This window comes from Nannobrachium achirus (genome assembly GCF_963921795.1).
Source record: "Nannobrachium achirus genome assembly, chromosome: 4".
NCBI classification, from domain to species: Eukaryota; Metazoa; Chordata; class Actinopteri; order Myctophiformes; family Myctophidae; genus Nannobrachium; species Nannobrachium achirus.
The window spans coordinates 45789914-45803539 of NC_137813.1; the positions used below are offsets into that span (position 1 = coordinate 45789914).

At 40.1% G+C, this 13626-nt stretch overlaps 1 protein-coding gene across 1 annotated transcript; it reads right to left on the bottom strand.

The window, feature by feature from the left end:
- Positions 1–327: 327 nt before the first annotated feature.
- LOC308282944 (adhesion G protein-coupled receptor E5-like) lies at positions 328–13284 on the bottom strand. The gene is made up of 17 exons (XM_080723333.1): positions 13254–13284; positions 12604–12756; positions 11325–11474; positions 10990–11115; positions 10662–10705; positions 10439–10549; positions 10033–10186; positions 9229–9351; positions 8045–8214; positions 6089–6259; positions 5154–5348; positions 3244–3461; positions 3074–3140; positions 2622–2713; positions 1825–1993; positions 1600–1692; positions 328–1105 (listed from the first exon to the last, which is right to left on the bottom strand). Exons 2-17 carry the CDS (start codon positions 12641–12643, stop codon positions 1061–1063), a joined length of 1968 nt encoding a protein of 655 aa, XP_080579459.1. The 5' UTR covers positions 12644–12756; positions 13254–13284; the 3' UTR covers positions 328–1060.
- Between the last annotated feature and the right edge of the window lie 342 nt (positions 13285–13626).

Here is a 13626-nt window from a genome sequence, read left to right on the forward strand (position 1 = left end):
CTTATAAAAAGTATGCATTATAAAAACGTATAACAAATAACAACTCTAAGTACAGATGTACAGTATATGGAATGCCTAGCAGAGGATTGTTTTGAGCAATCTTCTAAAAGTCATAATAACAGTAGTTTTGAACATTCAAAAGTCTCAACCTCTAATTACATTGTATGTATCAAAGGCTGTTGACACATTTATTTCCCCCTCATGGATAACACTTTTTATGAAGCCCATGTCTATAAATGCCTTCTAAACACAATATCACTGTGTAATTATAGTTAAAAAGCACTCATAAATAAACCAAATGCTTTTTAAAAAAAATAACCATAACACATTATAATGCTTTATATAATTACTCAGCTCAAGTGTCATAATACTTGACCATATAGGGTCAAGGATCATGAGTAGATTATATTGCATTATATATTTGTAATGCATCATAGACACAGGCTTCAAAGAAAATATTACTGTAACGAGTTAACATTACTCTTACTATACACAGTATACTCATACTAACACGCTTAAAGGCAAGGCTCTAGCTCAGCTTCATGAAGAAATACGCAGCATTATAAACAAAAATGTACACATTAAATCCATCTAATACATTTCCTTCTGTGATGGTTAAATACTATATATTAAATACAGCATAACAATATACACAACATGGACAAAAACATAAGACATACTGTACAGAATCTACAGATAGAGGAAAGGTGCTGCATTGATGGATAGCCTTAAGGATTGTCTTTCAGTACCTGAATGATTCAACAAGCCATGCTAAGTGCACCCGATTCAAGCAGGTTGTGGTAATATCGTCCCAGTGGTCCTTTTCAACTTAAAATTACAACAAAAGATATGTAAAATATTACAGTAAACAGTTATTTCTTTCCTTAGCTTCTAACGTAAAGGCCAGCTTACAGTAAAAGACAGTACTAAGCATCTGTAATGAAAAGCTGAGAACAGTAATTAATCATAATTCTTCCTGGAGATCTCATGTCAGGGAATTCGTCTTCTTGAACCTTGAGGATGTTTCTTGGGTCACAACACCTTGTAGGTCTATGGCTCTTCAGATATTAGACTCACCCGTGTTCTGACCTGCACTCTTGGATGACTGTGGATTAAAGAAGGTATAAAAGGGCTCATTCCTTGTTCATTTGTGATGCAGATTTGGCTGTGCTGAGACACTGAGAAACGAGTTGCTCCATATGACTTGCCCACTTGGGGCCCATATAGTTAGCCCGCCTTGAAACCATATGGGACCCACGTGGGCGTGCTGGCTGGGATCCCTATTCTGGGCATGTTAGGTGGACATTCAGTGAAAATAGTCAGTCTACTCTATAAGATAACAGTGCTACGACGCGTTGTACGCTTGTAGGTTGGCTATTTCTGCTGAATAGATTTGGTGTAGAGAGAATAAAGAAGGGGCCAAGTATAGACCCCTAAGGGACCCCAGTCAACAAAGTATATAGGGTGTAAGTGGTTAATATGGTGCTGTTGGATTACTTTGTGGATTATCCAAGTTATTTGTCATTCTAAATATAAATATGAATGTTTCAGAAATTTGAGCTTTGTGATTCATAATATTAATCTTGTCAGGTTGCTTACCTGTGCCTTGCTTGACTGGGAGTTGGTGAAATCTGAGTACTTCTTCTGGGGTGAACTGATGCTGGGCATTAACTTCCCATACTCCTCTCTCACCTACAGGGGGCAGAATCGAGCACACTAATGAATCTGCATTCATGGTTTGACATCATCACCAGTCACTGCACAGCTCATTGCTTGTCAAACCAAAGTGCTTTTCAATTGTTTCGGATTAAGTGTGTGCCAAACCTGTTTAGAGACCAGGCAGTGCATGACGAACAGCAGAAAGCCCTGCAGGACGTTGAAGAGGGTGAACAGGTACGACATAGCTATCGTGCTCTCGTCGAATTGGAAACATCCAAAGATCCACATGGTGCCCAGCACAAACAGTTGAGCCACTGCAGTGATGAGGAAGGCCCTGCAGGAGGAAACGGTACAAGAAAGTCTCATTTACTGTATGCTTCAGTGATGTGTTGTCAGGGACGTGCTGGCCATTGGGAAAAGCGGGACAACTCCCGAACGGCCGGGAATGAAGTCCAGGCTGGCCATTAGGAAAAAAATAATAATAAAATGTCGGCCTTCGTTCCATTTTCGGGGCTGTGCGGCCAACAAAGTAAATCGTCACTGTCGGGCAGAAACCTAGCATCTCCAAGTTTCAAAAGTAGTGAAAACAGCAGATCTGCAAGCACACAACGCCTCGCGATGCGAGGCGTTGTGTGCTTGTAGATCGGCTGTTTTCACTAGTTTAAATCATTTTTTAAATGATAAATACAAAACAAACGGTTTTGGACATACAAGGTTTCCACCCGACAACGACGAAATATAACTCAAAAGAAAAAAAAAGAAAAAAAAATGAGGGCCTCTCCAACTCTTTTTCCCTGGCTGAATCAGGGGCCCAGCACGTCCCTGTGTGTTGTGCAATGTGTCCTTTGACAAAAATAACTTCGATGATCTTTGTTGAGCAACACGTTGCATGATACTTTGTTCCAGGAACAATGAGGCAACTGCCATCTAAAAATGACTGGGCCTTTTCATTGCAAACTCACTTAATTTTGTGTAACTTGTCGAGGTCAGGGTTCAAACTGGAGAACTTTTGTGCCAGTTTCCACACAGTGACGAGGAAGAAGAAGACGTTGATCTGAAAGGTTTGACAAGATTATTTAAGAAACAGTCATAAGTGTAAAGTTGCTCTCTATTCTGGTAGTAATCATTGCTATTTACACAAGTGAAACTGTAAATTAAACAAACCAAAAAGTAATTACAAATTTGCAACACAAAAATGCTAACCGATATCTTTGTGGGGGTTCTCTCTCCTGATTAGATCAAATAGATATCTCGACCTGAAAATGTTTTTCTTTTTTTTTCTTAAGATGTGGAGAGGCAGCAAGAGAAACCCTAGGCTGCTACTGAACAAACACGCTATAGCAACGATTTCTGGCACAAGATAGAGCTTTAATTGCGTGGTTATTCAATTTGGCGTATGTTTTTATTTACTCACCATAATGATGGCACAGGCAGGGCCAAAGAAACCCCAGATAACTCCAGTTTTCCAGTTTAACCAGCAGCTGTAAAACACATGGAGAATTCACCACATTGGTGCTGGGACAGAAGCTAAATGCCATGCAGAGGAAAAAATGTATCAAACAGGTGTCAGTATTGGAAACTCACTATTCCTTAGTCCCGTATCCTTCGGCATTTGCTATGGCAGAGATAATGACAATCACGGCAGGGACTCCATAACCTCCCGCCATCATGTAGAGGCGCTTGAACTCTGTGTTAAAGACCAGGACCACCATTCTGTAGAGCTGTATCCCCTCCAGACACATCCAGCACAGTGCTGCCAGGTAGAAGAAATGCAGAAGACCTGCTACCACAGCACAGCCAGCCTGAGGTTGAGAGGAGAGAGGTGGTCAGGAGAAACAAAACATACTGAGACAGAAACCAAAGAGTGCTTTTTGCTGTGCTGTTTACTTACAGTAATTGGAGGCAGGCAACCCATTGTATAATAATATTAGAAATCAGTTACAGTTATTCTGTCAACGTAAGTAACACACTTCCTTTAGAAACTCTGTTATTTATGGTTTTATTTTCAAGTTTGACACTAAATGCAACAGATTGTCTACCATTCACTAATTAGCCTATACTTATTTTGTTTTTCTAAACATATACTTACCAGTTATTTGTGTTTTATTATGACATTGAAATTGATGCTGCTGAAATAGTATTAATTTTTATCCCACGACTTTTGTAGCCCATTATTCACCCGGTGTCAATTATCTAATGTAATCTTGGTTGCTACACTCCCTCTGCCAACCTGGGGAGACGACGGACTGACCTCACGCTTCCTTATATGTATGAGGAGTCCAAGTCACTTCTTTTCAACTGACAAAGTGGGTGTAAGGAACACATTATTCCAACCAGTTCCTTTCCCCTCCATCAGGCACCCCAGATGGCCAGAGGGAGGCAGTATAGAGACCAGGATTACTGCATGTTTGTGAGGGTACCTACTGCGGGAGACACAGGGAGAAAATGCAAACTCCACACAGAAAGGCCCTTTTGCCAACCCTACCTAGGGTATGGGCATTGATGACGCGGAGGAGAGAACACGCCCCCAGCGCCCACAGTGTCTCCGGCAGGAATCTAACCCAGGACCTTCTAGGCTAGCTGTAAGGTGACAGCACTACGGACTGCGCCACCATGCCCCCCTCTAAAATAGTATTCTAATACAAAAAACAATATTCTTCTCTATTCCTTGTATACCCTCTTCCATTTGATACTATGGCTAGTCCTGAAACACAGTGAGCACATAAGGGCAGCACCAGTGCACAACCCCTCTGAGTTTGACATGCATTCTGACAGTACCCTTGTGACGTTCTTAAGCCCATTTTCCACTGGCCCAACTCCACACCACTCCACACCACACTGCCCACTTGTGCCAGGTTTTCCACTACAAGGACCTGGGTAGAGTGGTGTGAAAGTGGTACTAAACAGGGTACTAAAAAGTATCCACTCTAGAGTAGGTCTGAGCTAGGCCAAACAGGGCTAAACACTTCATAATGACTGATCACTCACTGACTTTCATCGTCCCTGTAGGAATATTTGTTTACACAGTCTGTTCACACAGCCTGTTTCCACAGTCTGTTTGATTCACACAGAAACACATAGAGTAGGACAGGGGTCTTCAACAGGGGATCCAGGACCCCTAGGGGTTCCCCAGAGTTACTACAGGAGGTCCTCCAAATCTTTGAGTTTTTTTATATTAACCACTTGAACCATAGCGTCCATATTCTGAGAACTTTAGCCAAAAATATTTTCGGCAAAGAGCTTTGGCGTAGAGGGGAAAAAGAGCAGACTAAGTACAGTATGAAAGGTCAAATTTAGCAATCAAGTTTTTGGATTCATGTCAAATTGACATGAATCCAAAATACACTGATGATTGTGCTGCCAAACAATGAAACTATAATGGAATCTATGAAAAGGTTGTGGGGGTCCCCGCTTCATCTCTCTCTCTCTCAACTAAGGGGTCCTTGGCCTGAAAACGTTGAAGACCCCTGCAGTAGGATGTACTGTGTACTTACCGGGTTCTCTGTGCGGGAGATGCCGGCGAGGAAGATGAGGTTGGCGATGAAGAGGCTGATGCAGAGGTGCAGGTGGATGGTGTTCCGGGGACCCTGGATGGAGCGGATGAGGGCGAAGGTGAGGATGCACAGCAACAGGCACAGCAACGACAGGGACAGTCCCACCCAGGTGATCAGCTCCAGCTTAAATGTTTCCTGTTGGGAGAATGACAGGGGCAGGGGGTTACTTCATAGGCGAGGATCAAACTCTGGACTTTTTATTAAAGGGGTCATGATATCAAAAAAATATATAAAAAATATATTTTGTGCTGCCTTTTTTATGTTTCCTGACCTCAATTACACCCCCAAAAAAATGAACATTCAACGTAATCTGTAGTTTTTGGAATAATTAGGCTCAGAAAAGTGGGTTCATGGACGTGCGCATCATCATCCAGGGGAGGATGTGGTTGTAGGTGAGGGTGAACGCAACAACTGAACTGGTAAATGGTAAATGGTGCATTGGAATCTATGGTGATGGTACAGTGGAAAGTAACATCAAAGGTGATACACCCTTCCCTACAACCACATTATTTTTTTTATGTAATGACCCCTTTAATACAACATGATATATTAATTTTATTTCTGACTCCTGACTGTTATATGATTGTGTTGTATAGCATTGCTGTATATTTGTCTGTCATTTAATGTCTCAATGAATTGAGTACAAAGGACCCCAATGTAAACAAGCCATAGTGCTTTCTTGGGTTTAAATCCTATTAGTAGACATTGTATCCAAATTGTACTACTGTAACGTCTTTTCCTATGCGAACTGCTAATAAAGTATTCAATCATCAATCAAAAAGACTTCTATTCAATCCTATATCCAGATACTAACAGTTACATTTTTACACTTTCAGAATTAAATAAACACTCAGGATTTTACTATAATTATGCACCTCGGGACTAATATCATAGAGGGCCATAAGCACAGCGAAGCTGCTGAGATGGTTGCAGGAACAGACAGTGAAGTCCGGGGTGCTGTTCACAACGCTGCAGCCACGAGAGGACCAGGCCCCACCGCTCTCCGTCAAATCCCAGTAGACACAGATGTGGTAAAATTCATGTTCCTGTTAAACACATCAGACGTTAGCATAACAGTTTATCAGGGTTTACGGTCATCCTGCAGACATCGATCAGTGGTGTGAAGTAACTAAGTACATCTACTCGAGTGCTGTACTTAAAGGAGTAGTTCACCACTTTTCAACCTGTCTTCATATAATAGGTCCTCACTAATGTTCATGATAAAATGTCACAATTTTTTTCTACTCAGTCCAAGTCTCCTAGGAGAGCTGTGGGAAGTTCAGAATCCATCGTCTTGTGGCATCATCATTTTCCAATTTTTTCTTTAGATTTGTATTATCGCGAGAACAATGGCTTCCACTTTAAAATTACAACTTTTCAGGAATAGAAAGCCTGCAGTTTCTATAAGCTGGATTGGCAATCGATGATGTCACAAGACGATGGGTTTCTGACCTGCCCACAGCCCTCCTCTGATAAAAAAAAATCACACCCGTGTGAACTGAGCGGTGGTCCCCCCCCCCCCCCCCCCCCCGTGTGTGTGTGTGTGTGTGTGTGTGTGTGTGTGTGTGTGTGTGTGTGTGTGTGTGTGTGTGTGGGTGGCCTGGCCTGAACAACAGCGCCCCTCCCTTAACATGTGTGGTCAGAAAAGGTACTACACCACAGGCTTGAGGCTACATACAGACCCACATACAAACAAACAAACAAACATACCTACACACACGGCCACGCTATGGAGACGGTGTGACCACCGCTCAAAAAATGAAAAATGAAATATGAACATAGGTTGAAAAGTGGTGGAGTGCCCCTTTAAGTACAATTCTGAGGTACTTTTACTTTACAGGACTATTTCCAATTTTCTATACTTTTACTCCACTACATCTCAGAGGAAAATATTGTGCTTTTTACTCCACTACAATAATATGAACACTTTTAGTTACTAGTTACTTGGTAGATTTGGATTATTATTAAAAAACATACATGAACCTCTTCAGCACTATTTAAAGGAGCTATAGTCAACATTTTCTTGAAAAACTGACACTAAAATAAAAATGTTTCGAAAATATTTTATAAAAAAAGATTCAGCTTCATATATGTGTTTCTATTCAAAAATGACCACAAAAAGCATAAAATAATAATTTTGGTCATTGTCAGACTGACATGTTTATATCCCTCTTCTATTCTTTTTGATAAGGGATATAAACAAAGTCGGTCTGACAATGGCCAAAATGATTATTTTATGATTATTTTACACTTTTCATATATCATATGTCATATTTTAATAGAAAAACATAACTTAATCTTTTTTATAAAATATTTTCAAAACATTATTTTTATTTTAGCGTCCGTTTTTCAAGAAAAAGTTGACTATAGCTCCTTTAAACTTTTGGCTATTTGAAAATATACGATCTACTGCTATTTTCTAAATATCTTTAGCCTATACATCTTATTCATGAAACGGGACATTCTGCATAATGGGTACTTTTGATCAGTGGTGTGTTCTAGACTTTTTTTGAGGGCATACTATAATCTATGATTCGCGGCTATTCGTGCAGCCAGATCATACTCCAGTGCATAATGCCTATCAAATACGCTACTTTGAAAGGTTCACGAGGGCAGAAGCTATTCATATTTTTTTTTTCGACAGCAGGCGCCGTATACGTGCGTTAGGTAGAACACAGCACTGCTTTTGATGCCAATACTTTTGTACTTGTACTGAAGCACATTTTGAATTCTGGACTACATTGTAGAAAAAGAATAGTGAGTATGGTTTTACCACCACTGTACACGTCCTTCATTTTGAACAGTGAAGGCCAGGCGTATATGTTTCTTGCCTGTGTCAGGTGGCTGAAGGTTAAAACCACTGGATCTTTGAGCAGGTCTGTGTCTCTGTTACTGACGGAGGCGGTCACCACTTTGGAGTTGATATGGAAGCCTTCGCTTGGCTTCATCCCAGTGACGTTTTCCAGGTTCTTGTAGCTTAGCAAAGACACTGCGGCAAAGCCTGTAACAATCCCACACATGACAACATACATGATTCAGGTGACATCTATCATTGGATTCATATAGGGGCCCTAGTGAGTCTTTGATGAAAGTATGGGGAGGACTCATTGTAATATCGCCACTGTCGGGCAGAAACCTCCTATCTCCAAGTTTCAAATTTGTATGTTTCTTTCGTGAAGTATAGCCCTATCATCATACAAGACTGAAGCACAAAACTAGTGAAAACAGCAGCTCTACAAGCACACAACGCCTTGCATCGCGAGGCGTTGTGTGCTTGTAGATTGGCTATTTTCACTAGTTTAAATCCTTTTTAAAATGATAAATACAAAACAAACAGTTTTGGACATACAAGGTTTCCACCCGACAACGATGATATTTTATCACTCTGTCACAGTGCCGTACTGTACGACTTACCAAACCAACCCAATAGCAGGGGGAATACTCAAGCCTTGCCTCCTGTTAACCTAATATCACAGTCCTGTTATGCTGTCGCAGTACACCCTGTCTAGTACTGTACATCAGTGTTTCTCAAATGGGGGTACGTGTACGCAGAGGTACTACTACTTGAGAGAGAATGGAAACATGTATTTTACTGTTATGTTTAATGATAAAACATTTACATATTTATGTAAATGTGTTGCTCTGTAAACCAAATTAAGAACAAATTTGGACTAGCACAACTCTTACTGAATAGAAAACAAAAGGCTACTTTATTTTAAACATATGGACATAAAACTGGACTTTTGTAATATTGTCTAATCAAAATGTTGTTGTCGATCAAAGGGGGTACTTGGATTCAGCAATCAGGAAAAGGGGGTACTGAAGCCCCAAAAGTTTGAGGACCACTGCTGTACATGAACCATGTATCCATCCTTGTTACCCCGTCCAATGTCAAATTAGTAAACGACGCATAACATATGACATTCTTTCATACTGGTAACAAAATATTATGACGGTAGTAGTGATAATGTGGAGAAAAGTGATAAATAAAGTGATAAATCAAGATTATAATGACCTGGGTAAGAGGAGGCGATTCCTGCAGCTGTCTCCCACTGTATATCCAGGTGGGCATGGGCAGTAGTCAAGCGCTGAGGTCCCTGGGGTGGGGCAATGCCCCTCCGTATCAATATCTCCAACTCTGCACCAAAACAATAAAGTAGATTTCAGATCTTTACATAAAGGTATTGTGGGGCAGTGTATGAAACACATTGAAAAAAACAAAACCAAACAAAAGTTACACAACTGTCCAATTGGAAGAACAAGCTTTGTTTTGAATGGAATAAACAATTATGACTGGATTGTACTGTGTATTTCTCAGTGAATATAGGGATATTATTGCATAGCCAGACAATCAGAGATCTCCACCCAGCAAATCTGATACGTCCGATGACAGCTAGCTAACTTTAATAGAGTTGCTAACATTGAGTGGAAACAATTTTGAGGCAATAATAAAAAAAAAAGAACTGAAACACCTGTCCAAGACACAGAGCAAAAACACAATATAAATGTGCATTAGAATATAGATTAAAAATAAAAAAGTAGAAATTAAATTTGAAATTTAAAAGAGTAAACTACAGTGCATGGAGAAGAATATTTAGAGGAATGTTTTAACTTTGCAGAACCAATATTAGGGTGGTGCTTCATATAGGAATGGTTATGGGGATAGTTTTCAAAGCAGTGGGTGTAATTTTGTTAGCTGTTGTTTGTTAGCTGCAATTACATTGTATTTAGATGTAAAGTATAGGTGTAGGACGTATAGGCCTACTGTAGGTTGGCAGAGATCTCTCATTGTCTTGTGTTTTAATGTTTAATGTTTTACCTGTGTGAGTATTGTATTTCTCAGTGTAGGGCGTTTTGATCAGGGGCGCGATCATCTTCAGAGCATTCTCCACTATGTCCAACACGGTGGTCACTTTCTTGTTATCCTTGATGTCGCCACCAGACATGAGCTTGTCCAGTGCAGACAGCAGTTTCTATTGGCACAGAGGAGGAGGAGCAGACATGTTAGGCGGAAGGAACAGAACTCAGGAAACAGAATCAGAAGAATCAGAGACTTTCTGTCTCCATGCTATTTCTGTTCCGTGTATGTATATACAGAGTACAGTGTTTTGTTTAAGCACCTCTACATCACATTACAGAACTGGTGGACACTGCAGCAACCTCTGATTTCTATGCTTGTAAAAAGAAAAGCCACGTTTCTATCTGTCAGGTTTAAGCAGTAATACCTCCAGCAGGACGCTTGCATCGGAATCTGCTGCAGTTGGAGTTTCATTTTCAGTCAGATCCAGACAACTCTCCTTCAGTTGTTTCAGTATGTCCTGCAGCACTGGGAGTTCCTGGGAATGAACACATTCATGTTAATTAGTTATACAAAGCTGTTTGATTACACTGTATACTGTATGAACACTGCTGGTGAAATTGTGTCACGTATACAGTATATATAGTTACCTTTCCGAGATTTTCTCCCCTCGCGAACACATCACACTTTAGCTCTGTGGAAACAAAAGGATTGGTTGGGTTTTCCAACGGTAACATCAGATTACGTAAACATTTAAAATGTGCCTAGTGAAATAAGTATGGTTTAGAAACTAGAAACAGTATGGCTAAAGGCCCATTCCCACTAGGCCAGATAAACAGATAATAAATATCTGTCTCCATTCAAGTGGATGGTAAGATAGATAAAAATATCTGTCACAGATATTCTTTATCTGTTTATCTGGCCCAGTGGGAATGGGTGTTTAACATGATGTTAAGTGATGCATCTGTGAAGTCTCACCTGCACAACGAGACTCGTTTTTGCCATAATTAGTGTAGCCTTCGTAGCATGCACAGTGATGGCCGCCACTGTCTGTGCGACGGCAGGTCCCATTTCCACAGATGGTCTCATCAATCTTGCATATGTCTTGAAATTAATCAATAAGAGGAAAATATATTTAGTAGGTTTCATACCGGCAATAATGGAATAGCATATTTTGTGGTACAGATACTACTCAAAAAGTTGTTTAGACATCGGTGGGAAGTAAACAACAAAAGATTTACTTTACTACAATTTACCATCATTCATTTATGATTTAAAGCATACTGTCATCCAGTAAATGTCATATCCCTCACCTTCGCACGGCCCTTCGTTATCTTTGATAAACCTAGATTCGCCAGATCTCAGCTTGAACCCAGTGTTGCAGACACAGTAGTAACTACCATTTGTATTATGACATGCTGCATGCTGTCCACAAAGCCCATCATCTTGACACTCATCTATATCTAACAAGGGTAAAAAAGAAGACATCCTGTGAAACACAACAAAAGTGTAGAATATTGTTGATGCTAAAGGAAGTCATAACTTGCAATGTGTTATGACACATACAGCAACATCATACGTCAATCTGTAAGTAGGAAACTAATAGTACATTTTGGTTGATTCAGAATGCTGCTGCTCAAGTCCTTGCTAATACCAAGAAAGTGGAGCCTATCACTCTAGTTCTTAGAAATGTACAATGGCTCCCTGTAGGCCAAAGGAAATAATACTACTGTATAAAGTATTGCATGGTTTTTAGGGCCTTGTGTGCTATCATGAACCATCCAGACCTCTCAGATCTGCTTTATGTCCTTAGAAACAAAACTAAACGTGGAGAAGCAGTATCTAGTTTTTATGCACCACTTTTGGAACAAACTCCCTGAAGACGCAGGTCAGCCACAACTCTTAGTTAATCACAGCTAAAACATTTCAGTTTTTTACTTACTTATATTCTTATACACTGTAATTACAAAAAAGGTTTTTGCTTTTAAATCTATATTCAAATGCACTTTTATATTGTGTTTTTGCTCTGTGTCCTGGACAGGTGTTTCAAATTAAGGAAATATGTGTTTAATTTCTCTCTTTGTCCTTCTCCCATTTTTATGGAATTCAAATGTCCTTTTATAATGTGTTTCATGTTTTATGTAAAGCACATTGAATTGCCTTGTTGTTGAAATGTGCTATACAAATACATACATTTGCCTTGCCTTACATTAATGCAGCCAGTGTGACAAAATGTGCAGATTACTGTTGAATTGATGCTTGCAATGTGTTATAACATACATCTATATCAAATCGTCACTGTCTGGCCAAAACCTCTTAGCTCCATTTTTGAGGTTTTTGATTTTTTTGCCTAAATCAGGGCTATTGAACACCCTTTATATCGGAGTGTTGGTTAAAATAATATTGAACCAGAGAAAAGTAGTAAAAAGCACTTCGGTCAAAACCTCCTAACTCCACTTGCGCTCATTTTCCCGAAAATGAACATTTTGGAGTTAGGAGGTTTTGGCCCGACAGCAGAGATATGTCAGTAAAGGACTTGGAAAGTACACCTACTACATCTATGCAGCCAGACTGCACAGATTACTGTCTCACCTGAGCATGCAACGTTGTCGCCCTGATGGAATGTCGTCATTCCGCGAGAGTTGTTAAAACCATCCTCGCAGGTGCAGCTGTAACCGGGGATTGCATTGGTACACTTTGCATTGGGTCCACAGATGTCGGGGTCCTTCACACACTCATTAATATCTGATGTACAGAAATGAACAGGTCTTTGATGTACAGAAATGGATAGGTCTGTTTTTTTATAAATTTAAAGCATGAATGCTGCGGTAAAATGCAGTCAGACTAATATACTGTACATAATATACAGTATAGATCAGGGATTCCGAAACCTTTTTGGCTCTGGGCACCCCTATAAATATTGTTATATTCCTAATTTTCTCTCCCAGCATCTTATATTTATTGCATATTTTAGCGATTATGTTGAGAGGAAAGCGAGATAATAGCCATTTTGGTTAGAACTGACTGAAAATAACTTTGTACTTCAAGTTTAAAATGATACTAAATATATTTTTTAGGGTCCAAATACATTTCAAATATTATCAATTCATCTCGCGGCACCCCTGGACTGCTGTCGCGGCACCCCAGGCCCAGGGTGCCCTGTCAATCACTTTGAAAACCCTTGGTATAGATCACTAACTGTGGTGCCGTGCCAGTAGTTCATATTGTAAAATGAATGATACCTTCACATATTGGTATCACAGGGTTGATAGGGTTGGCTCTTATGAACTTGAAGCCAGGCTTTTTACACAAGCAGATGAAGCTGCCCACGGTGTTGATACAGTCTTGATTGTCACCGCAGGGTGCAACATCAACATCATCATCGCATTCATTGCGGTCTGGGATCAAACGCCAAGGGATGTGGATGAGGAGAGAGAAGGTTAACACAGGTTAACAGTAATAATCACCAACTGATTGGGCGGTCCTCTGGTCAATGTGCTTTAGAGACTGATGTCTACACATCTTATACGGTATAATCCAAGAGGGGTTCCCCAATTCGTTGTGCAGTGATGGCAACACAGGAACACTCAAAATCAATGGGGTTTTCGCCCACAA

What these genes read in the sequence shown, in the direction of transcription:
- LOC308282944 (XM_080723333.1), bottom strand. Translation starts at nt 12,643, where the DNA reads ATGACGACATTCCATCAGGGCGACAACGTTGCATGCTCAG. An exon ending in AAACGAGTCTCGTTGTGCAG is followed by an intron (nt 10,706 to 10,989) that starts GTGAGACTTCAC and finishes TTGTTTCCACAG; the next exon opens with AGCTAAAGTGTGATGTGTTC. An exon ending in AATCGCCTCCTCTTACCCAG is followed by an intron (nt 8,215 to 9,228) that starts GTCATTATAATC and finishes GGATTGTTACAG; the next exon opens with GCTTTGCCGCAGTGTCTTTG.